At 36.7% G+C, this 24,467-nt stretch overlaps 2 protein-coding genes across 12 annotated transcripts in view; both read left to right on the forward strand.

Moving 5' to 3' along the window:
* The window catches only part of ERC1 (ELKS/RAB6-interacting/CAST family member 1), a 547,045-nt gene that overhangs the window by 383,960 nt on the left and 138,618 nt on the right, over positions 1-24,467 (forward strand). The window lies entirely within an intron of this gene.
* Positions 785-1,311, forward strand: LOC123946668 (SRA stem-loop-interacting RNA-binding protein, mitochondrial-like). The gene is made up of 2 exons (XM_046012312.1): positions 785-931; positions 1,120-1,311. Exons 1-2 carry the CDS (start codon positions 785-787, stop codon positions 1,309-1,311), a joined length of 339 nt encoding a protein of 112 aa, XP_045868268.1.

The raw sequence follows: 24,467 nt of genomic DNA on the forward strand, positions 1-24,467 counted from the left end.
AGAAAGACATTAATGAAATGGAGATAAGCACCCCACCTCATAAAGTATTCAAAGCAATGGTTACAAAGTTGTCCACCAAACTCAACAGAAGAATGAACACAGTGTGATCCTTAACAAAGAAATAGAAACATAAGAAAGTTTCAAACAGAAGTTACAGAGCTAAAGAATGTAATAACTGAACTGGAAAATTACACAAGAAGATTTTAATAGCAGACTGAATGAACCCGAAAATTGGATCAACAAACTAGAAGACATAACAATAGAACTTACCTAGACAAAGTAGCAAAACAAAAAAATAATTTTTTTAAATGAAGATAAATTCACTCTGAGGACAGTGTCAAGTAGAATAATATTTACGTAATAGAGCTCCCAGAAGAGAGAATAAAGGCCAGAAACTTATTTGAAGAGATAATGGCTGAAAACTTCCCTAATCTGGGAAAGGAAACAGACATACAGATCCAGGAAACCCAGAGAGTTCCAAAAAAGATGAACACAAAGAGATCGACACTAGACACATTATAATTAAAATAGTAAAAGTTAAAGAGTGAATCTTAAAAGCAGCAAAATAAAAACAACTTAATGCATACAAGGAAAACTTCATAAGGCCATCAGCAGATTTTTTAGCAGAGACTTTGCAAACCAGGAGAGAGTGGCACAACATATTCACAATGCCAACAGGAAGGAAAAAACAAAAAACAAAAATCAAAAACTTAAACAGTTCCCAACCTGGCAAGACTATCATTCAGACTTGGAGAGATTAAGAATTTTCCAGAAAGATCTAAAGATGGTGGCTTTGGCAGTGAGGGACTCTGTGGTGCTATACATGAGTACTAGCCAGCCTGTGGCTTTTGTCAGAAAAATTCCCTGGACCGCAGCCTCAAGTGAGCTGAGCAAACACTTTGCTCAGTTTGGCCATGTACAAAAATACACTGTATGGGTTAAAGCTTCTGCCTTCTGCTCAGGTCGTGATCCTGGGGTCCTGGGATCAAGCCCCGCATCGGGCTCCCTGCTCAGCAGGGATCCTGCTTCCCCCTCTCTCTTTCTGCCTGCCTCTCTGCCTACTTGTGATCTCTGTCTGTCAAATAAATAAGTAAAATCTTTAAAAAAAAAAAAAAAAAGTACACTGTACCTTCTGACAAAGATACCGGATTTCACAGGAATATGAATTGGATTCAGTTTTCTTCAGAAGAACTTAAGGATGCACTACAACAAGAATATCATATTATTGATGGAGTAAAGCTCCATGTCCAAGCTCAAAGACCAAAAGTTTTGCAAGGGGATCAAACATCTGATGAAGAAAAAGATTTTTGAGACTACTAATACCTATTAAATAAACAAAATTGGCAAAAAAAAAAAATTTCCTGACAAGCAAACATTAGAGTTCATCACTACTAAACTGAATAAAAGGACCTCTCTAAACTAGAGGAGGAAGTACTAATTAATTATAAGAAAACATACAGAAGTAAAAACCTCACTGGAAAAGGTAAATATGTACTAAAAGTAGTGAACCAATCACTTATAAATCAAACATGAAGGTTAAAAGACAAAAGTAGAAAAATTAACTTAAATTACAATAGTTAGTTTAGACATTAAAGGATGCTTACAATGAAAAGATATAAAATGTGACATCAAATATAGATTACTTGGCATTCACTTTTCCCATTGCTTGACTTATTTCTCTTAGCATAATCCCCTCCAGTTCCATCTGTGTTGATGAAAATGGTGGGTATTCATCTTTTCTGAGGACTGAGTAATATTCCACTGTATATATGAACCGCATCTTTTTCTGTTCATCTGATGAAAGGGATCTCAGCTTCTTCCATAGTTTGGCTATTGTGGACATTGCAGCTGTGAACACTACATCAAAAACTAATGATGTACTATATGCTGGCTAACTGAACATACTAAAAAAAAAAATAGATTACTTGGGTAGGAGGGCAGGAATGTAAAATTTTGAAGTGTATTAATTTAAGTTGCTGTTGACTCAGAATAGCTCATTCTATCATAAGAAACTGTATGTGAACCTCTTGGTAACCACAAAACAAAAACTTACAAATAAATACTGGAAAGCGCATGAGAAAGAACAGGCAGAAGGCAATTAACAAAATGGCAGTAAATACGTTCCTATCTATAATTACTTTAAAAAAAAAAAAGATTTTATGTATTTGTCAGAGAAAGAGAGCACTGGCAGGCAGAGGCAGAGGGAGAAGCAGGCTCCCTGCCGAACAAGGAGCCTGATGTAGGACTCAATCCCAGGACACTGGGATTATGACCTGAGCCGAAGGCAGCCACTTAACTGACTGAGCCACCCAGGTGTCCCTCAATAATTACTTTAAATGTAAAGAGACTAAACTCCAGTGAAGAAATTAAGTGCTCAATGGATAAATTAAAACAAGACCCATCTATGTGCTGCCTATAGGAGACTCAGTTCAGAAGTAAGGATACAGGGGCGCCTGTGGCTCAGTGGGTTAAGCCGCTGCCTTTGGCTCAGGTCATGATCTCGGGGTCCTGGGATCGAGTCCTGCATCGGGCTCTTTGCTCAGCAGGGAGCCTGCTTCCCTCTCTCTCTCTCTGCCTGCCTCTCTATCTACTTGTGATCTCTCTCTGTCAAATAAATAAAATCTTAAAAAAAAAAAAAAAGAAGTAAGGATACATAGAGACAAAGTGAAGGGATGTAGAAACCATGCAAATGGAAATGAAAAGAAAGTTGGTGTAGCTATACTTCTAGCTTACTAAACAAGTTTTAAAACAAGACTGTAATAATAGAAAGGAAGTGCATTATATAGTGATAAAGAGGTCAATCCAACAAGAGAACACAATGTTTATAAATATATACACAACCAACATAGGAGCACCAAGATATATAAAGCAAATATTAAGGGACCTAAAGGAAAAAGCTGACAACAGTACAATAGTAGAGTACTTTAATGGTTACATCAATGGTTACATCAATGGTTAGATCATTCAAACAGAATTTTAATTAAAAGGAATCATTGGGGTGATTGGCGCCTGGGTGGCTCAGTGGATTAAGCCGCTGCCTTTGGCTCAGGTCATGATCTCAGGATCCTGGGATCGAGCCCCGCATCAGGCTTTCTGCTCCACGGGGAGGCTGCTTCCTCCACTCTCTCTGCCTGCCTCTCTGCCTACTTGTGATCTCTCTCTGTGTGTCAAATAAATAAATAAAAATTAAAAAAAAAAAGGAATCATTGGCTTTAATAGACACATTAGACCAAGTGGACTCAATAGGTGTATACAGCACATTCTATCCAAAAACAACAGAATGCACATTCTTCTCAAGTACACATGGAACATTCTCTAGGATAGATCACATGTTAGGCCACAAAACAAGTCTCAATAAATTCCAAAAGACTGAAATTCTATCAGGCATCTTCTCTGAACACAATGGTATGAATCTAGGAATCAAATACAAAAAGAAAAGTGGGAAAAAAACACAGAAATGTGGAGATTAAACATTCTACTAAACAACCGATGGGTCATCAGAGAAATCAAAAATACCTAGAGACAAATCAAAGTATAAATACAACATATAAAAAAATCTTTGAAATGTAGCAAAAGTGGTTCTTAGAAAGAAGATCATAGCAATATAGGTCTGACAAGAAACAGGAAAATTCTCAGTCTAAATTTACACCGAGGTAAAAAAAACAAATGAAGTCCAATTTCAGTCGAAGGAAGGAAATAATAAAGATCAGAGGAGAAATGCATGAAATAGAGACTAAAGTAAACAAAGAGATCTATGAAACTATGATATGATTCTTTGAAAAGATAAATATAATTGACACACCTTTGGCTAGACTAATCAAGAAAAAAACAGAACAAGCTTTAATAAAATCAGAAATGAAAGAGGAAGAGTTAAACCGACACCACAGCAATGCAAAGAATCATAGGGAGACTATTATTGTACAGCTATATGGCAAAAAAATTGGACAACCTTAAAGAAATTGATAAATTCCTCCAAACATGCAATCTTCTAAGCCTGAATCACAAAGAAATAGAAAATCTGTATACGAGTAAGGAAATTGAATCAGTAATCAAAAAACCCAACAAGTAAGTCTAGGATCAGACAGGTTTACTGGTGAATTCTACTAAACATTCAAAGATTTAATGCATATTTTTCTCAAACTGTTCCAAAAAGTTGAAAAGGAGGGAACACTTCCCGAATCATTTTATGAGGCCAGCATTACCATTATATCAAAACCAGGCAAGGATACCACACATGCAAGCATACATATACACACAATTACAGGCCAATATCATTGATGAACATCGATGGAAAAATTCTCAACAACATCTTAGCAACCAAATTCAGTAATATGTAAAGAGGACCAAACACCATAATCAAGTGGGATTTATTCCAGGGATGTAAGGATGGTTCAGCAGCCACAAGTCAATCATCTTGATAAACCACAGCAACAAAATGTAGGAGAAATATCATGTGATCATTTCAGTAGATGCAGAAAAAGGATTTGACAAAATTAAACATCCATTTATGGTGAAAACTCAACAAACTGTGTAGAGAGTGAACATACATCAACATAATAAAGGCCACATGTGACCCAGAGCTAACATCATACTCTGGTGAATAGCTAAAAGCTTTTCTTCTCAGATCTGGAACAAGACAACAATGTCCACTCTTACCACTTGTATTCAAAATAGTATTGGAAGTCCTAGCTATTATCAGTTAACCAAAAAAAAGAAATAAAAGTGGGGTGCCTGGGTGGCTCAGTTGGGTAAGCAACTGTCTTTGACCTGGCTTATGATCCCAGAGTCCTAAAAAGACTTGGGGAGTCTGCTTCTGCCTCTGTCCCTCCCCACTCCTTCTCTCTCTTACTCACACTCCCTCTCTCAGATAAAATCTTCTAAAAAAAAATTAAAAAATAGAGGGGCGCCTGGGTGGCTCAGGGGTTTAAAGCCTTTGTCTTTGGCTCAGGTCATGATCCCAGGGTCCTGGGATTGAGCCCCACATCAGGCTCTCTGCTCAGCAGGGAGCCTGCTTCCTCCTGATTCTCTGCCTACTTGTGATCTCCGTCTCTCAAATAAATAAAATCTTTAAAAAAAATAAAATAAACTTTAAAATAAATAAATAAATAGAAAATAAATAAAAGGCATCCAAATCGTAAAAGTAAAACTGTAATTATTTGGAGATGACATGATATTATATATTAAAAAGACTCTACCAAAAAACTTTAAAAACCAATAAATAAATTGAGCAAAATAGCAATATACAAAATCATCATACAGAAATCAGTGGCATTTCTATATAGTAATAAAGAATTATCAGAAGGAGAAATTAGGAAAACAATCCCATTTATATTTACATCAAGAAGAATGCAATACCCAAGGAAAAATTAACCAAGGAGGTGAAAGACCTGTACAATGAAAACTATTAGACACTCATGAAAGAAATTGAAGGAGACACAAATAATGGAAAGATATTCCATGCTCATGGATTTCAGGAATTAATATTGTTAAATGTCCATATAACCGAAAGGAATCTGTGGATTCAGTGCAATCCCTATCTAAATTCCAAATGTGTTTTTCACAATTCTAAAACTTTTATGGAAACAAAAAATCCTGAATAACCAAAGCAATATTGAGAAAGAGTAGCAAAGCTAAAGAAATCATACTCCCTGGCTTCAAACTCTACTACAGAGCTATGGTAATCAAAACAATGTGGTATTGGGCATAAAAACAAATACACAAATCAGTGGAATAGAATTGAGATCCCAGAACTAAACTCACACATACACAGACAACTAATTTACATGAAAGGAGCCAAGAACATGCAATGGAGAAAGGATAGTCTTTTCAATAAAAACTTTGTTTAAACTGGACAGCCACATGCAAAAGAGTGAAACTAGACCACTGTCTTACACTGTACACAAAACTTAGATCAAAATGAATTAAAGGCTTGAATGTTAGACCTGAAAGCATAAAATGCCTGAAATAAAACATAGGTGATAAATGTTGATATTGGTCTCAGTGATATTTCTGTGGCTCTGACCCCAGAGGCAAGGTAAACAGAACCAAAAATAAATAAATGGGATTATATCAAACTTAAAAGCTAAACAGTGAAAGAAACCATCATTAAAACAAACGGGAAACCTACTGAATGGGAAAGGATTTTTGCAAACCATATACCCAACACGGGATTAAAATCCAAAATACGTAAAGAACTCCTACAACATATCACAACAGCAACAAAAAACAACCCAAATAAAAATGAACAGAGGTTCTGAAAAGACATTTTTCCAAAAAAGACAGAGAGATGACCAACAGGGACATGAAAAGTTGCTTAACATCACTAAAGATTAGGGAAATGCAAATTAAAGCTGTAATGCAGTATTACCTCATACCAGTTAGAATGGCTATTATCTCTGTTATCAAAAAGACTAGAGATAACAAGCGTTGAAGAAGATGTGGAGAAAAGGGATCTCTCATATACTTTGTGGGAATATAAAATTGGTACAGCCAGCAGAGAAAAGAGTATAGAGTTTAATCCAAAAATTGAAAATAGAACTGCCATATGAACCAGTTCTTCCTCCTCTGGGTACTTATTTAAAGAATTCATAAATGCCGATTTGAAAGATACACCAAAAAGAGATGTGTTTATTGTATCATCATTTACAGTAAACAAAAAATGATAACAATCTAAATGTTACTTGATGTACTGGATGGATTAATGGATAAAGAAAATATTGTGTATGTGTCTGTCTGTGTACACACACACATACATATATACGTAAAATTGATCCCTTCACTCATTTTGCCCACCTATCAGCCTTCTTCCCCTCTGTAACCACCAATCTGTTCTCTCTATATGAGTTTTTCTATATTTTGTTTTGTTTGTTCATTTGTTTTGATTTTTTAGATTCTACATATGGCTGAAAATCTTTTATTTGTCTTTCTCTGTGCGACTTATTTCATTTAGCATAATATTTTCAAAGTACATCTGTGTGGCAGAATACAAAATTTCACTCTTTTTTTGTGGCTGAGTATTATGTGTGTGTGTGTGTGTGTGTGTCTGTGTCTGTGTGTGTCTGTGTGTGTGTGTGTGTGTACTCCTCAGCTTTTTCAGTATGGCTTCTGCTACCAGCCCTAAAGGTGCTTTCCGCAGTAACTAGAAACATTCTAAAAGCTAAATCAAATGGAAATTTTGTAGTCTTAGTTTTGACTTTGTCTATAAACACTTTAAAGTATTTGATCTTTGCTTGTTTCTTGAAACTTATTTCTTTGGCTTTTAAGATACCACTGCCTCCTTGTTTTCTTCTGTTGCTAAGACTGTCCCCCCCCTCAATTCTTTACAGACTTTCATTCTGCGAGTGCTATGTGCCTCTCTTCTGATCTTGGTGGTTTCTTGCACTCCTGTTATTTCAGCTACCTTCTCTGCTGATCATTTCCACATCCATCTTTAATTCAGGATCTGGCTCCGGGCCCATCAGTACAACTGCCTACTAGATACGTCCTTTCTCAAATTCATAGGGTTTTTGTAAGGATTAAATTACTTAATCCACATAAAATGCTTAATAGTAGCCGACTCTGTAGTAATCATGTTGGCAGTGTTGATTGTGGTGAATTTTTTTCCCATTCATACTCTTTTATTCATTCTTTCAAGATCCATTGGCTTCTGGTTAAGTCATCACTTTCCAAACTGTTTTCTTGGAATATTAGTATGCTTCCAGGTATTAATTGGTATTCTCCAGAAAACTGAGGAAGTAGGGTTCCATAGTCAACTAAGTTTGGGAAATAATTTATAAAAGGATTGCCAAACTTTTTCTCTGAAGAGCCAGATAGTAAATATGTTGAGCTTTGGGGACAGTTTGGGGTCTGTCATAACCACTCACATTTTCTCTTGCCATGCTAAAGTAATCATAGAAAATACATTAACAAATGAGTATGTTTTGCCTCATTCATATTTTGTTTATGGACATTGAAATTTGCATTTCAAATCATTTTCATAAAATACTATATTTTTATATATTAGAATATAAACTGTGTATCTTATATATATGTTATATTATGTCACCAAAAAAATTTTTTTCAACCACTTAAAAATGTAAAAGCCATTCCTTACCTGCAGGCTCTATATCAGCAGGTGGTTAGTCAGGGTTGGCCTGTGGGCAGTGGTTTGGCTACCCCTGCTTTAAAATATAACATCCTATTACAGATGTGTCATCTATACCATACAAAGCTCTTGTGAGTTCTGTTATCAGTGGGGTATTAGATTAGCCCAGTGTTCCTCCTATTTATTTGACCATGGAAATCTTTTTTTCATGGGACATATGTTAGTATCTGTCCATACTTCTGTGGAATACACTTTTGAGAAGTGTTGACCTAGAGAATAACTGTATGTGCTAAAGGTGAAATTTTGAGCTGTGGAAGAGACTGGAAGTAACAGAAAGTATCTTGCCTTTGTTACTCCTCTTATCAGGTGAGCTAACTGGTCAGAGAGAGAATGCGCCTTGGAAAATTGAATTGCCCCTGGAAGGAAGGCTCTGAAGGCTGAGTCACATTGGCTGACTCGAAGGTAGACTTGATAAGGTTCATGCCCTCAGTTGGCTTTCAGAAATGGGGAAAACATGTACGGTGCTATAAAGTAAGACAAACAGAGGTGCTCTAAGAGAGAAAATATTCAGTTGAGGAGGAAGAAATCCAGAGGCCATAAACAAAATGTAATCAGTAATAGTTATCATTTTCTCTAGTTTTAAAATATTTACTACTCTTTTTTTTAAATTTTTTTTTTTATTTTTAGGGTATTTATTTATTTATTTATTTATTTTCAGCATAACGGTATTCATTGTTTTTGCACCCACACCAGTGCTCCATGCAATACGTGCCCTCCCTATTACCCACCACCTGGTTCCTCAACCTCCCCCCTTCAAAACCCTCAGGTTGTTTTTCAGAGTACATAGTCTCTCATGGTTCATCTCCCCTTCCAATTTCCCTCAACTCCCTTCTCCTCTCCATCTCCCCATGTCCTCCATGTTATTTGTTATGCTCCACAAATAAGTGAAACCATATGATTCTTGACTCTCTCTGCTTGACTTATTTCACTCAGCATAATCTCTTCCAGTCCCGTCCATGTTGCTACAAAAGTTGGGTATTCATCCTTTCTGATGGAGGCATAGTACTCCATCCTGTATATGGACCACATCTTCCTTATCCATTCGTCCGTTGAAGGGCATCTTGGTTCTTTCCACAGTTTGGCGACCATGGCCATTGCTGCTATAAACATTGGGGTACAGATGGCTCTTCTTTTCACTCCATCTGTATCTTTGGGGTAAATACCCAGCAGTGCAATTGCAGGGTCATAGGGAAGCTCTATTTTTAATTTCTTGAGGAATCTCCACACTGTTCTCCAGAGTGGCTGCACCAACTTGCCTTCCCACCAACAGTGTAAGAGGGTTCCCCTTTCTCCACATCCTCTCCAACACACGTTGTTTCCTGTCTTGCTAATTTTGGCCATTCTGACTGGTGTAAGGTGATATCTCAATGTGGTTTTAATTTGAATCTCCCTGATGGCTAGTGATGATGAGTATTTTTTCATGTGTCTGATAGCCATTTGTATGTCTTCATTGGAGAAGTGTCTGTTCATATCTTCTGCCCATTTTTTGATATGATTATCTATTTTGTGTGTGTTGAGTTGGAGGAGTTCTTTTTTTTTTTTTTTTTTTTTTTTTTTAGGTGTTCTTTATAGATCCTGGATATCAACCTTTTGTCTGTACTGTCATTTGCAAATATCTTCTCCCATTCCGTGGGTTTCCTTTTTGTTTTGTTGACTGTTTCCTTTGCTGTGCAGAAGCTTTTGATCTTGATGAAGTCCCAAAAGTTCATTTTCGCTTTTGTTTCCCTTGCCTTTGGAGACATATCTTGAAAGAAGTTGCTGTGGCTGATATCGAAGAGGTTACTGCCTGTGTTCTCTCCTCTAGGATTCTGATGGATTCCTGTCTCACGTTGAGGTCTTTTATCCATTTCGAATTTATCTTTGTGTACGGTGTAAGAGAATGGTCGAGTTTTATTCTTCTACATATCGCTGTCCAGTTTTCCCAGCACCATTTATTGAAGAGACTGTCTTTTTTTCCATTGTATATTTTTTCCTGTTTTGTCGAAGATTATTTGACCATAGAGTTGAGGGTCCATATCTGGGCTCTCTACTCTGTTCCACTGGTCTATGTGTCTGTTTTTATGCCAGTACCACGCTGTCTTGGTGATCACAGCTTTGTAGTAAAGCTTGAAATCAGGTAACGTGATGCCGCCAGTTTTGTTTTTGTTTTTTAACATTTCCTTAGCAATTTGGGGTCTCTTCTGATTCCATACAAATTTTAGGATTATTTGCTCCAGCTCTTTGAAAAATACCGGTGGAATTTTGATCGGAATGGCATTAAAAGTATAGATTGCTCTAGGCAGTGTAGACATTTTAACAATGTTTATTCTTCTGATCCAAGAGCATGGAATGGCCTTCCAACTTTTTGTGTCTTCTTCAATTTCTTTCATGAGTGTTCTGTAGTTCCTCGAGTACAGATCCTTTACCTCTTTGGTTAGGTTTAGTCCCAGGTATCTTATGGTTCTTGGTGCTATAGTAAATGGAATCGATTCTCTAATTTCCCTTTCTGTATTTTCATTGTTAGTGTGTAAGAAAGCCACTGATTTCTGTACACTGACTTTGTATCCTGCCACGTTACTGAATTGCTGTATGAGTTCTAGTAGTTTGGGGGTGGAGTCTTTGGGGTTTTCCATATAAAGGATCATGTCGTCTGTGAAGAGAAAGAGTTTGACTTCTTCGTTGCCAGTTTGGATACCTTTTATTTCTCTTTGTTGTCTGATTGCCGTTGCTAGGACTTCTAATACTATGTTGAACAAGAGTGGTGAGAGTGGGCATCCTTGTCGTGTTCCTGATCTCAACGGGAAGGCTGCAAGCTTTTTCCCATTGAGGATGATATTTGCTGTGGGTCTTTCATTTTACTACTCTTTTTAAAGTACCAAGCAAAGTTTAAGAGTTTTAAAGTAATCTCTGTACCCCATGTAGGGCTCAAACTTACAACCCCAAGATCAAGAGTCACATGCTCCACTGACTGAGCCAGCCAAGCACCCCTAAAAGATATTTTTAAATTTTAATTTACATGCAGTAAAATTCTAAAACTTGTTTTGAAATAATATTTTCAATTGTCATTTTCCTGTATCTTTGGGAAGTAAACATGTGACTTAGTAGGCTGTGATGGTTATTGCTTTACTAGTTTTGAGCATACTTTCCCTATTAGAAATAATACCACTGCTATGCAGAGAAACTTCAGAAGAAAAAAAAAAAACAAAACACCAGAAGATTCTGCATTTCCCATTGTTTTTATGCCTACCATAACCATGTGCCCCTTATATATATAAGAAAAACTAGGTGTAATAACCATGCTTCCCAAGTTGTGTTTGGCATTTTGTAATTAGCAGAATCTAGGAAAAGATGCAGAGAAGGTGGAATCATCCAAGCTGGCAACAATAATAATTCATCTGCCAAATACAAGCACAGCTTGTTACCCATTCCTATAGAATTTCCCTACCAGATGTTTCATTCCAAAGCTGTGTAGGAGAGGAGTTGTTCTTATAATTTTTGCCAACAAATTGACAGTAGATGGGCAATAGAATTGTTGAATCATTAACAGAGGAAGGTAATAAATTACTGAATTTGTTTTCATCTATTTTGGCCACCAAGTGCTTTTGGTGACCTTCAAGATCTCAGCAACCCCAGTATCTCTAGTTCCCTCTCATCACTCCCCACAGTTACTCATATATATCCCTACAGATTTTATATGTATCATATATAGCCTAAAGAATATTATGGATGTTTAGTCATTGGAACATTACCCACTTATTTTCCAGGCAGTGTACCAACCAATTCAAACATTACATGTTCTGTATAATGTAGGATTTTTTTTTTAAAAATCAGGACACACTTAGCTGTTGATTATGCTGCAAGATAGAGAAATGAGTACCATGATACCAAGGCATTCTTCTAACAAGTGTCATAGCAAACAGACTTGGAATGCAATGGAAGCTTTAAAAACAGGGAAGCTGGCCTCCACGGTAGCACAGTGTGGACAGCTGGTATGAACATGTTATCCATCTATGACTGGAAAAGGTTAACTAAACAGTGGGACAGTGACAAAGTGCAGGGATTAATTGCTTAAAGCATTCAATAATTCTTAAAACAGACAACTAAATAAATGGGGGTATTCTTGAGTTTGAATTCTGAGAAACAACATAAGACTTTATTTTCCTTTGGAAATAGAGACTTCCTTAAGAAGACACAATAAATGGTAAAACCCAAAAGTTTGAGTAGAAGAACAACAGGTGTGCCTTATTTTGAAGGGACTATGTCTTTATAAGGGGAGTTTGTATCCTGAAATGTTCTGTTCATATTATGCTATTAAACTTGAGGCAGAACAGACATACTATTATGAAATAGTAAAGACAAAGTGAAAGAAAAGACCAGTATAAATCATTTTGTACACATCATCCCCAGATGTTACCGTGAACCCATCACTTAGCTTCATCTCTTGAGGCTCAGCCTAAGCTGTCTCTCCACCCCCCACCTCCAAAAGAAATCAGTGGGTTTAAGAACATAATTCACTAGGGATTGATAGGATTTGAATAATCCCCAACAAAACTCCCTTGGCTGCCTGCTATTTTTAAAGGCAGAGATTTAGAAAGCAGAAGATCCTAAGTTCACCTATCTGTCTTGTGATGGCCCTTGCCATAAAGAAAGGAGGAAATTTACGTATGAATGCATTATGAGGTGTTCAACTAAACCTTTTCTCAAACAAGTCTGTTGGGTAGAACAGAAGTCCTCTCTTCGTGTTAGATTTCTAAGTCCAGTAATGGTCAATATTGTTAGTTTCTACAGTATCAGAATTTAAGAGTTTAAAAAAACTGGTCATTTTCACTGTAGAATTGGAAGATTTTCTATGTTTTTTTTTTGAATTGCAAACAGTAAATGTAAATCCTAAATGAAAACTCAGTCTTGGCAAGGAGGTGGGGAATTGGAGATACCTATAATACCTTACTGTTTGGTCTTTTAAATTAGTTCCTCTGTAAAGTAATGGATCTCAAATTACCTGGACTGCTTCTTAAAAGTTATAGATGCCCATCCTCTGAAATTCAAATATAGTAGGTCACAGTAGAGCACAGACTTCCATTTTTAATAATTTATTTTATATTTGAGAACCACTGTAAGGTAATTCTGATATGTTATTGTAAGTTATACTACTTTCTATAGCTATTGACCTAATCATTCTTGAGCTCTTCTTGGGTAGGTAAATCTACTTCCCTCTCAAAGCTGTTTCCCTCAGCAGACACTTTGGATTGGTTTTCCTGTGCTAAGAATTTTCTTATCCATTTTCTCTTTATATTAGCATTTGCCATAACATAAATCTTACTGTATCAACAAAGATTGGGTTTGTTTCTGTTTTTTCTTCTCTTGATATTTGAGAATGATTTTCCTAAAGTAGAAGGGAGCTGAGGTTTTTGTTCTGTCATCTTGAAATAAGAAATCCAACATTTTAGTTAGAAGTCTATTGGAGTTTTTAAAATTTTGACCAAGTGTGTCCATTGACAGATGAATGGATAAAGAAGATACCGTATGTGGATACAGTGGAATACTACTCAGCCATCAAAAGGAATGAAATCTTGCCAGTTGCAGTGATGTGGATGGAACTAGAGGGTATTATGCTAAGTGAAATAAGCCAATCAGAGAAAGACAATTACATATGGTTTCACTCATATGTGGAATTTAAGAAACAAAACAGGATCATAGGAGAAGAGAGGAAAAAATAAAACACATTGAAACCAGAAAGGGAGACAAACCATAGGAGACTCTTAATCATAGGAAACAAACTGAGGGTTGCTGGAAGAAAGGGGAGTGAGGAGATGGGGTAGCTGGGTGATGGACATTAAGGAGGGCACATGATGTAATGAGCCCTGAATATTATGTAAGACTGGTGAATCACTGACTTCTACCTTTGCAACTAGTAATATACTACATGTTAATTAATCGAATTTAAATTTTAAAAAATTTTAAAAAATAAATAAAATAAAATAAATTTTGACCAGGAGGGCAAAAGAGAAGGCATAGCAGTTTAGGGGAAAGTAAGGCCAATGGAGGCTTTTTTTTTCTTTTAAGAATAAAATAATTATAGTATGGAGAGGGTCTGAACAGTCATTTTAGATCAAATAAAACACGTTTTGTTTTTTTTTTTATGAGTTCTGTCTGGAAATAGCTAGGCATTAGGTAGAATCAGAAATCACTTCTACACTGAACCAGAGATAGAGACAACTTACTCTAATTAACTGTGACTATATAGAAAACAGTCTGAGGCTCTTACCAAATGATATTCTTTTCCTTTCTGATAAGATGTTTCATTATAAATTATAGTTCCCTGCATAATACATTGAAGGGACTTTTAGAGTCCATATATCTGGGTGTCACAAAAAATACTTGATCATTAGAATGATGAACACATCATCTAATTAGAACCCTCTAATTAGAATGCATAGATGCATTTTATATACAATTTGGTAGTTGACTATAGTTCTAGATTTCTTTTAAAGGTAGGTATTTTATACCATTATTTTACAAATTAATATGGATCCTGTAAAATTTTAGTGGATCTTATTTTAACCAATAAGTAAAGTGACACATCAATAAGTAGATATTATCTTAACAAAGTAATCCTTTCTTTATAGCTTCTTTTTTTTTTTTTAATGTATTCTGAGGATGCCTGGGTGACTCAGTCAGTTAAGCATCCAACTCTTGATTTCAGCTGAGATCAAGATCTGAACCAGAGTGTGCTTAAGATTCTCTCTCACTTTCTTCTTCTGTACCTCCCCCTCCTTCTCTCTCTCCTCTCTTAAAAAAAAAAAAAAAATGTATTTGCAGCGTCTGGGCGGCTCAGTTGGTTAAGCATCTGCTTTAGGCTCAGGAGTCCTAGAGTCCCAGGATCGAGCCCCACATCGTGCTTTGTACTCATCAGGGAGCCTCCTTCTGCCCTCTCTCTTTGCCCCTCCCCACTCATGCTCTCTCTCTCTCATGCTCACTCTCTCTCTCTTAAATAAGTGGGTAAAATCTTTTTAAGTAATGTATTCTGAGACTAATTCTGATCCTTAATTTCTCTTCTAATTTTTAGATTACAGTTATATTGTCTATTTTAGTAGACTTTTTACTATAGACTTTTCATGTATTTTACTTCATGTATGCAAAATGCTAAGGAGATTTAAAACATTCTATTAAAACTAATTTAGGATTTATATTTTCCTGCTTTGACAAAAATAGCAGGGTAAACTGCATATAGATTTGTGTCTCTTTCATGTAATAGCCCAGACTGTGGTATTATAACTTCACTCTATGAATTTTCAGGAGTTCAGAGTCATGAGTTCGAACCCTGTGTCGAGTATGGAGATGACTAAAAAATATTTTTTTTAGTTTTTTAAAAAATAGAATATCTGTAATTAGTGTGTAGTAACTAAAACATTTTCTCCCCTATTCTTTTCATTTTACTGTATGCATTTTCTTAAAGATGCCTTTCCTGGGGGCGCCTGGGTGGCTCAGTGGGTTAAAGCCTCTGCCTTCGGCTCAGGTCATGATCCCAGGGTCCTGGGATCGAGCCCCGCATTGGGCTCTCTGCTTGGCGGGGAGCCTGCTTCCTCCTCTCTCTCTCTCTGCCTGCCTCTCTGCCTACTTGTAATCTCTATCTGTCAAAAAAATAAATCTTTAAAAAAAAAAAAAAAAGATGCCTTTCCTGTTTGTTAGGCCAGTTATCGAATATAAATTTCTTATGTGTTTGACAAACTAAAATTAATTTTTCCCCTTTGAAGAATCATTAAGTTATTAAATTGCAGAGTAGCTTGAGTCAAAAGCCTCTCGTTCAGAAATCTTAAGTGATTTGGCTTTATGCAAAAGTATCTTCTTCCTTAGAAATCATACCATGCTTTCCTTCTACAATCCTATTCAGTTTTTATGTAGATGTTTCTTACTAGAGTCAGAAAGGGATGCTGTTTTCTGTAGGGCAGTATGCACCTTTAATGTACTAGGACTTCCTCAAGAAAGGTTTATCTTCAAAAGATCAGCATAAAGAAACGTAAACATAGCAGTGACTCTGGATGAGCTCTTATGCAAAGAATTATTTGCTTTCTGTGATCCCATAATTGTGTAATTATTGAGGAAAATTTATTTATTTGATTGTTGAAAGGTCTACCTTGTTGCATATAGGATAGATAATGCTATAATTAATCATTTATCATTTTCTTTTCTCTAATGTTTGCGTAAATGGGCTTTCCTACCATTGGTTCAGAGACAGTCAACCAAAAAGTATTTTTAGTTCTGGACTAGTTTAGTTTTGAATAGTTGGCTCTAATTTACATGTGTGTGTGTGTGTGTGTGTGTGTAGAATATAGTGTATATAGTGTATAGATAGGTAGATATATCTATATGGAGGATGTAGTGTAATTAAGACATGGTCTCTATACTCAGGAAACTTACATCCTACTTGAATAATCAGGATTTAAATATGTGCAAAATTTCCTTTTTAAAAAATATTTATTTATTTATTTTAGAGAGGGAGATCTCGATTGAGGAGAGGGAGAGGTAGAGAATCCTCAAGTAGACCCCCTTCTGAGCAGGGAGCCCAACTCGGGGCTCAGTCCCAGGACCCTGATCATGACTGAGCCAGATTCAAGAGTCAGATGCTTAACTGACTGAGCCACCCAGTTACCCCTCAGAATTCCCTTTTTTAAAAAATCCTCCTCAGGAACGCCTAGGTGGCTCAGTCTGTTAAGTGTCTGCCTTCAGCTTGGTTCGTGATCCCAGGGTCCTGGGATGGAGTCCCGGATCAGGCTCCTTGCTCAGCAGGGAGCCTGCTTCTCCCTCTGCCTGCCACACCCCTGCCGGTACATGCACAAGCATGCGCGCTCCCTTGCTGTGACAAAATTGTTTATACATAAATAAGTAAATAACCCTCCTCAGCTTACCAGTAATGTCTCTTCCAAAATAATATATATGGTATAGGTGATAAAGTTCTTTGTGATTAGATAAGTGAAAGATGTCAGAAATAAAGAAGCTTGAAAAGGTTTTATTGAGAAAGGTACTTGCAGACTTTAAAAGATGGGCTCAGGGGAGTGGAAGATATTCAAAGGCAGACCCATTAAATTGAGGTGATGCTGCTTTAGTCTCTAGCCTAAAAAAAAAGTTGTCTGTATTAAACTAATCAAGAATTTATGGAAATCTATGTTTCAGTGAGTTTTGCATTACAACCTCACTTTCTCTTTAGGGAAGCTTGGTACTGTACTTAAATACCAGATCCCTGCTGCCTTCTTAATCTTGAGCACTATAAGCAAGACCTAGATCTAAACATTCCACAGAATGAATATGGAGTGAAAATCTCCCATGAAATTGGTTTTATAAAAGTGTCTTCAAACAAGCAAAACTCTGGAACATTGGACCACATAATGCATCATTTGTAAAACTATGATTATCCATAGAGTTGAAGTGTAGTTTTTTAAAGCTTTTTGCTTATTGTCAGCTAGTCAGCCCAGTGAAGGATGAAACTGACAGCTGACTCTTTGTATGAAACATGGGAATAAAGAGTAGAAAGAATGTCCAGACTTTATTGGGACCTTATCTACAGTCAGGGAAGCTAATTTTACTTAAAATATTCTTGGAAAAGGAGCTGGATTCCATTGTTTCTTAAAAGTAAACCATTTAGGGGCGCCTGGGTGGGTCAGTGGGTTAAAGCCTCTGCCTTCGGCTCAGGTCATGATCCCAGGGTCCTGGGATCGAGCCCCACATCGGGCTCTCTGCTCCGCGGGGAGCCTGCTTCCTCCTCTCTCACTGCCTGCCTCTCTGCCTGCCTCTCTGCCTAGTTGTGATTTCTCTGTCAAATAAATAAAAAAATATATTAAAAAAAAAAAAAGTAAACCATTTATTTTTGCATGAGGTTCTTTATTTTAGACTTTTTATCGCAAGATTGCTTTATTCTGTTGCTAGTATTTAAGTGTTATTATCTCATATAGCTCTAGAGAAAATTGGACAAGCTTTTTTATAATCAAATATTTACATCAAGTTTAACAAATATTAGAACTCTAATAAATATCACCCTCACTTTCTTAAAGAGATATTCAGTATCACTGTAAATGATATTTAATGCCAAAAGAAAACAAACTGCAGAAATTCTAAGTTATGTGCAGTCTAGTGGCACTGAAGCCATGTTTCTATATTATACTCTTTTTTTTTAAGATGTTATTTATTTATTTGACAGAGAGAGAGAGATCACAAGTAGGCCGAGAGTTAGGCAGAGAAAGAGGGGGGAAAGCAGGCTTCCCGCTGAGCAGAGAGCCCGGTGTGGGACTCAATCCCAGGTCCCTGAGATCATGACCTGAGCCGAAAGCAGAGGCTTAACCCACTGAGCCACCCAGGCACCCCTCTATATTATACTTTTGAACTAGACTTAATAAGGGAGAGCATCGGGACCCCAAGGAGGCCAGTGTTATTCACTAAGTCCTGTCAGTACTTCCTCCTCAGACCTTTCCTCTTCTGCTCAGTTCATCTAATCTTGGCTCTTCCCACCACCACTTCCTTGTCCCACTATAACTAAATAAAAGGCATAGTTTTTAGAGATGTAATTTTCTGTTTTAGAAAACAGTAGTAAAGGGAAAGAGTTTGAAAGAAGGAAACTATTTAGGAAAAATACTTACAGTGTATGTTTTATCTTAAAGGTCACTTAAATTTGGAAGAATAAAAATACATTGTATTTTAAGACACTATGCTAAGTGAAATAAGCCAGATACAAAAGGACAAATACTATATGGTTCTACTTATAAGGGAACTAGGGTAGTTAAAAATTAATAGAGATGGAAGGTAAAATAGTGGTTGCCCTGGACCGGGGGTGGAGGGAAAGGCTAGTTAGTGTTTTATGGGTACAGAGTTTTAGTTGGAGAAAACAAACAAGTTCTAGAAAAGGATCATGATTTTGTTGGTTGCACGACATTGTCAGTATATAGTGCTACAGAATCATACACTAAAAAGTGATTAAAATAGTAAATTTGATGTTACATATATTTTACTGTAATAAAAATGCATTGTACTTATTGTTGTCATGTTTGCTGTGTAATATTCCTCATTCAGAAAATTTATGATTTTGAAAATTATTCGGTTATAGTATTGTTACAATAAAATATATACATGTTAAGGATATAATGTGTTGAGTTTTGACAAGTGTAGACACTGTGTTACACCCACCGTAGTCAAACTATAATACATTTCCAGAAAGTTCTCTTGCTTCTCTGACCAGCCTTTCTGAAGCTCCTGTTCCAATCCCTGGCAGCCACGGATTTGCTTTCTGTCTCTTTGTGGATTAGGTTGCAATTAATTTTTTTTTAAACAGATAGAAAAGATACAAGTTTCTGTTTTTTCTAACAAATATAGATATGAACATCAACTTTGCCAGTCTGAGAAATAGGCAGAAACTTTTTAACAGAAGTATCAATATCATAGTAGACCTATATCTTCCAAATGTGTCATAAGCTCTGCTGGTTTGGGAATACCAAAACGCTCATAGTTCAGAAAAAAATGAGAAAAATGAACACAGGTTTTCCATGCAAAATTTTGTTTAATCAGCTTCACTTACTGAGGTATAACTACCAACTGATTTTATTGTGTTAACTTTGATTCTTTTCAAGGACTTCTGAAAAATAAATCAGTCCATATTGGGATAACTTCTTTACCCATTTTTATGTCAGTGTATTTCTTAATTATAAATCACTTTTCTTCCCTGATTTCAGGAGATAGACATAAAACAAGAGAAGATTCCAAATTATTCTGGGCAAAGGCCTTGCTACAGGAAGGTTATATGAGGCAGGACCCCAGCATGCCTTATTGGATCAAATGCCCTGAGATAGTGTGTATTTGGTGACATTTGAAAGTTGTTTTCCAAGGATACCTGGGTGGCTCAGGGGGTTAAGTATCTGACTCTTGGTTTCTGCTCATATCATGATCTCAGGTCCTGAGATCAAGTACAGCGTCGAGCCTTGTTCCTCCCTCAGCTCGCATGTACAGGCTTGTACTCTCTGTCTCATAAATAAATAAAATCTTAAAAAAAAAAAGTTACTTTCCAGCATCAAAACATAAATGTGATGTATTTTATATTTCTTATTCATTGAAATATATAGCAATTTATCATAGTCCCACCTTTGACTCTTGAATCTGCAATTCAGATAGCATCATTTTATTCTTCATTCCTTAAAAATAATTTTTGTAATGTAAGAGTTTTATTCATAATACATCTCCAGCAGTAACATCCTGACCTTCTGCTTTGAGAATCGTTCAGTCTCCCCTTTTGCCTCTAAATCAGTCTTTTCTAAACCCTTGCTTTACTTTTCTAGAACTTTTGATGCTACCATATTATCAAAATCAAATCATTCTTAATTCAACATTTTGAGTAACCCCTACTTGTCAAGTTTGTGTCAGAATCCTCAAGGATTTCATAATCTTAAGTTTATTCCTTACTACTATTCCACACCATCTCTACTCTGATCCAAAGCCACCTTTTCAGTTTCTCTTTGCCCATGGAGACCCGTGAATCCAGCTATGCAGTGTGTCCTCCCACATGCCTGTGCTTTTACACTTGCCACTTTCTCTTTCTCACTATCTCTGGCAAAACAGGTCCTTCTCAGGTTCCAAGTCTTCCAACTAAGGTGATTTCTTTGTCCACTGTATGACATGAGCATCTATTGTCCATGCAGTTTATTGGCACTTATAATTTATTGTCTCATCTCATTCGTTTTATTGAAATATTACAGTTAAAGAGGATAGACTAATTCAAAACAACACCATTTATACAGTATCTCTGATAACCTCTTTAAACGCCCAGTCATGGAAAGCCCTACCACTTTTTAGGTTTCCAATTCTACTTATTAACACAAGTTAATACATTAGATGTTTCATTAGATGAAATCTCTTTGTGACTTTCCCCCCTTTAGTGCCATTTGTGTCCTCTAGAGGACCACAGATTTAATATCTTACTTCTGCTATTCTGACAGCAATCATGTTATATGGATAAATCTTTTTGGATTAACATGCCCTTTATAACCCCATCCTGCCACCTTCCTTTGGATACCCTCTACTTGGACACTGTCGCTTAAATTATAACATCTAGAATTGAACCTATGACTCCAGTTGTCATCTGTCTTCTTAGAGAAAAAACAAAACTCTTTTCTTTAAGTGAAAGATAAATTAGCCAAAGTTTGTGGTCTCTTTTCCAGTCTTGGTTTTCTTCATATTTTCAAATTTTCCCACTCTCTGCTCACTAGCCTGCCATGCTACTGGACAAAACAAAACAAAAACAAACAAAAACTTTAAAGTGAAATAAGGGAATAGCTTCAATAAGGGAATACATAACCAAGCCACCAAATTGGATAGAAATGGAAACAGAAATGGAGGAGCTGTTGGTTCAAGATAAATTTGTGAAGTGCCTACTCCATTCTAGGAACTGTTCTTGCACTTGGGGTACATTAGTGAACAAAACAGATGAAGATCTTGCTTTCTTGGAGCTTATGGAGCTTATATTCCAGCTATTTTGAAGCAAAGGCTTTAGGCACAAAGGAAGACTAGAAAATAATATCAGAGTATATAGAGTACAGAGAGTAACTCATACCAAATAAAAGAAAAATTGTAAATGGTTTAGGGACATGCAATGCAGAAAATTAATATTTGTAAGCTTCTGGTGTGCAAAGCCATGCATTTAGACTCTAGGAGGAAAATAGTATATTTTAAAAATTAAAGATGGGGTATTATTCACAATAGGCAAAGGTGGAAGCAACCCAAATGTCCATCAGCTGATGAATGGATAAACAGTGTGGTGTATATATACAATGGAAATTTTTCAGCCTTGAAAAGGAAGGAAATTCTGACACATGCTACCACACAGATGAACCTTGAAGACAATATGTTAAATGACGTAAGCCAGACACAGTAAGACAAATACTGTGTGATTCCCTTTATATGAGGTTCCTAGAATAATCAGATTCATAGAGACAGAAAGTAAATGGCAGTTGCCAAGGGTTGGGGATGGGGAATGGGGAGTTTATTAGGTACAGTTTATTAGGTACAGTTTGAGTTTTGAGAGATAAAGAGATTGGTTATCTGGAGATTCGTTACACAACAGTATGAATGTACTTAACACTACTGAATGTACAACTTAAAAATGGTTAAAATGGTAAACTTTATGTTATATGTATTTTACCACAATAAAAAAATTTTAAAATATTTTTAGAATAGCTAATAAATTGAAAGACAAATAAACTCATAGAAACCTTAAAAGAAAATTTTAAAAATGTAAACCATAAACATAATATAGTTGAGGAAGCAGACCTTCACATGTGTAGAAGAATTGGAGGACATTTACAGAGTGCATGTCTATAAATATCACTTAAACTGTGAACATACTGAAAGGAAATACTGAATAGACAAAAATTAGTCAGGTGAGGAGTCAGTTTGGTTTTTTTAAAAGATTTTATTTATTTATTTGACAGAGAAATCATAAGTAGGCAGAGAGAGGAGGGGAAGCACGCGCCCTGCTGAGCAGGGAGCCTGGTGCGGGGCTTGATCCAGGACCCTGAGATCATGACCTGAGCCGAAAGCAGAGGCTTAACCCACTGAGACACCCAGGTGCCCAAGGAGTCCGGTTTTAAAGGAGAGAAAGCTTCAGGCATTTCAGGTAGAGAGCATAGCATAAACCTAAGTGAAACATGCAGTAACTCAGTGGTACAGGGTCCTTGAAGGACAATGAAGAAGTAGGTTGAAAATTGTAGCTGGTCAAATACTAAGCCAAAGCTCTTGATGCGGTAAGAAAGCAGATGAAAGTGAATTGGGAGAGTAGGACATTATAGAAGAATGGTGAAATCAGAATGGGCTTAAGAATGATATAGACCCAGGGTATCTGGGTGGTTCAGTCGGTAAAGCACCTGCCTTCCACCCAGGTCATGATCCCAGGGTCATGGGATTGAGCCCTGCGTGGTGTCCTTGCTCAGCAAGGAGTCTGCTTCTCCCTTTCCTTCTGCCTTCCATGCCCCCTGCTTGTGCACTCTCGCACTCTCTCTCTCTCTCCTGTCTCTCTCTCTGTCAAATAAATAAATATTAAAAAAAAGATATAGACCCATGATAAAAGGATGGTAGTGACTATGATAATTAACTTACAGATACAAAGCCCCGGGCTCATTAAAAACTATTAGAAACAAAGAACAAACAATGTGAATGTTGGTTATGGAGAGCAAAGAAGTCAGATTACTTAGATGTTAGCCTGTGGATCTAGGAATATAATGATTTAATTAACATGGAAAAAGAAACTTATTATGGTAGATGAAAAGTTTTATTTAGTGTTGGCATTCTACATTAAAGATATTTTTGGGTACCTAGAACAGAGATAATAAGACCAAGGCTTGAAGATCAGACATTTCAGTCAGGAATGCCCAAGTAGGCTCACCCACAGGCTGGTTTTCACTGAGCTTAATTAAGGTAGTGTGTCTGCCATACCCTCTGAGACCTCTCTGCAAGTGAAGTTAGAGAAAATAATATTCAAAAGGATTTCTCCAGGAAATGAGGTGGAAGAGATATCCTGGTAGTTTACTAGTCACTCTGGATAGTTAAATGGTTAAATAACAAGTAAAGGAGGCATCAGAATCAAGGAAGCATCAATAAGAGAATCTAGATTTCAGGTTTATTTTAAAATTGAAGTTGATTAAACTATGCTTACATATCCATGACCATAATATATCTAAAGCAACTGACCTTATTCTTACTTTCATCTGAGCTCTCTCCTGATGTTTTCAGGATTATGTAATTTATGAAACATGATTGTGTAATCATTCAATTTGGAAATACCCAGTTGGAGGAAGAGGGGAAAATAAATCTTGATGGTATCTCTTCAATCTTACCCCTTTTCTGTCTGTCATTTCTATGAAAAACACTCACATAGGGATGCCTGGGTGGCTCAGTTGGTTAAGCGTCTGCCTTCGGTGTAGGTCATGATCCCAGGGTCTTAGGATCAAGCCCTGCTCAGCAGAGAGATTGCTTCTCCCTCTGCCTCTGCCTGCTGCTCTCCCTGCTTGTGCTTTCTCTCCCTCTCAAGTAAATAAGGAAATAAAATCTTTAAAACACACACACACACACACACACACATTTAGGACTCACTCTTTTTTTTTTTTTAATTTTTTTTATTAAAAGATTTTATTTATTTATTTGACAGAGAGAGATCACAAGTAGATAGAGAGGCAGGCAGAGAGACAGAGAGGGAAGCAGACTCCCTGCTGAGCAGAGAGCCCGATGTGGGACTCGATCCCAGGATCCCGAGATCATGACCTGAGCCGAAGGCAGCGGCTTAACCCACTGAGCCACCCAGGCGCCCCAGGACTCACTC

This window comes from Meles meles, chromosome 7 (assembly GCF_922984935.1).
Source record: "Meles meles chromosome 7, mMelMel3.1 paternal haplotype, whole genome shotgun sequence".
NCBI lineage: Eukaryota > Metazoa > Chordata > Mammalia > Carnivora > Mustelidae > Meles > Meles meles.

Excerpts from the sequence above, each read along its gene's own strand:
- LOC123946668 (XM_046012312.1), top strand. The coding sequence starts at position 785 with ATGGTGGCTTTGGCAGTGAGGGACTCTGTGGTGCTATACATGAGTACT. Across the intron at positions 932-1,119 it reads GCCATGTACAAAAATACACT|TACACTGTACCTTCTGACAA; the intron begins GTATGGGTTAAA and ends AAAAAAAAAAAG.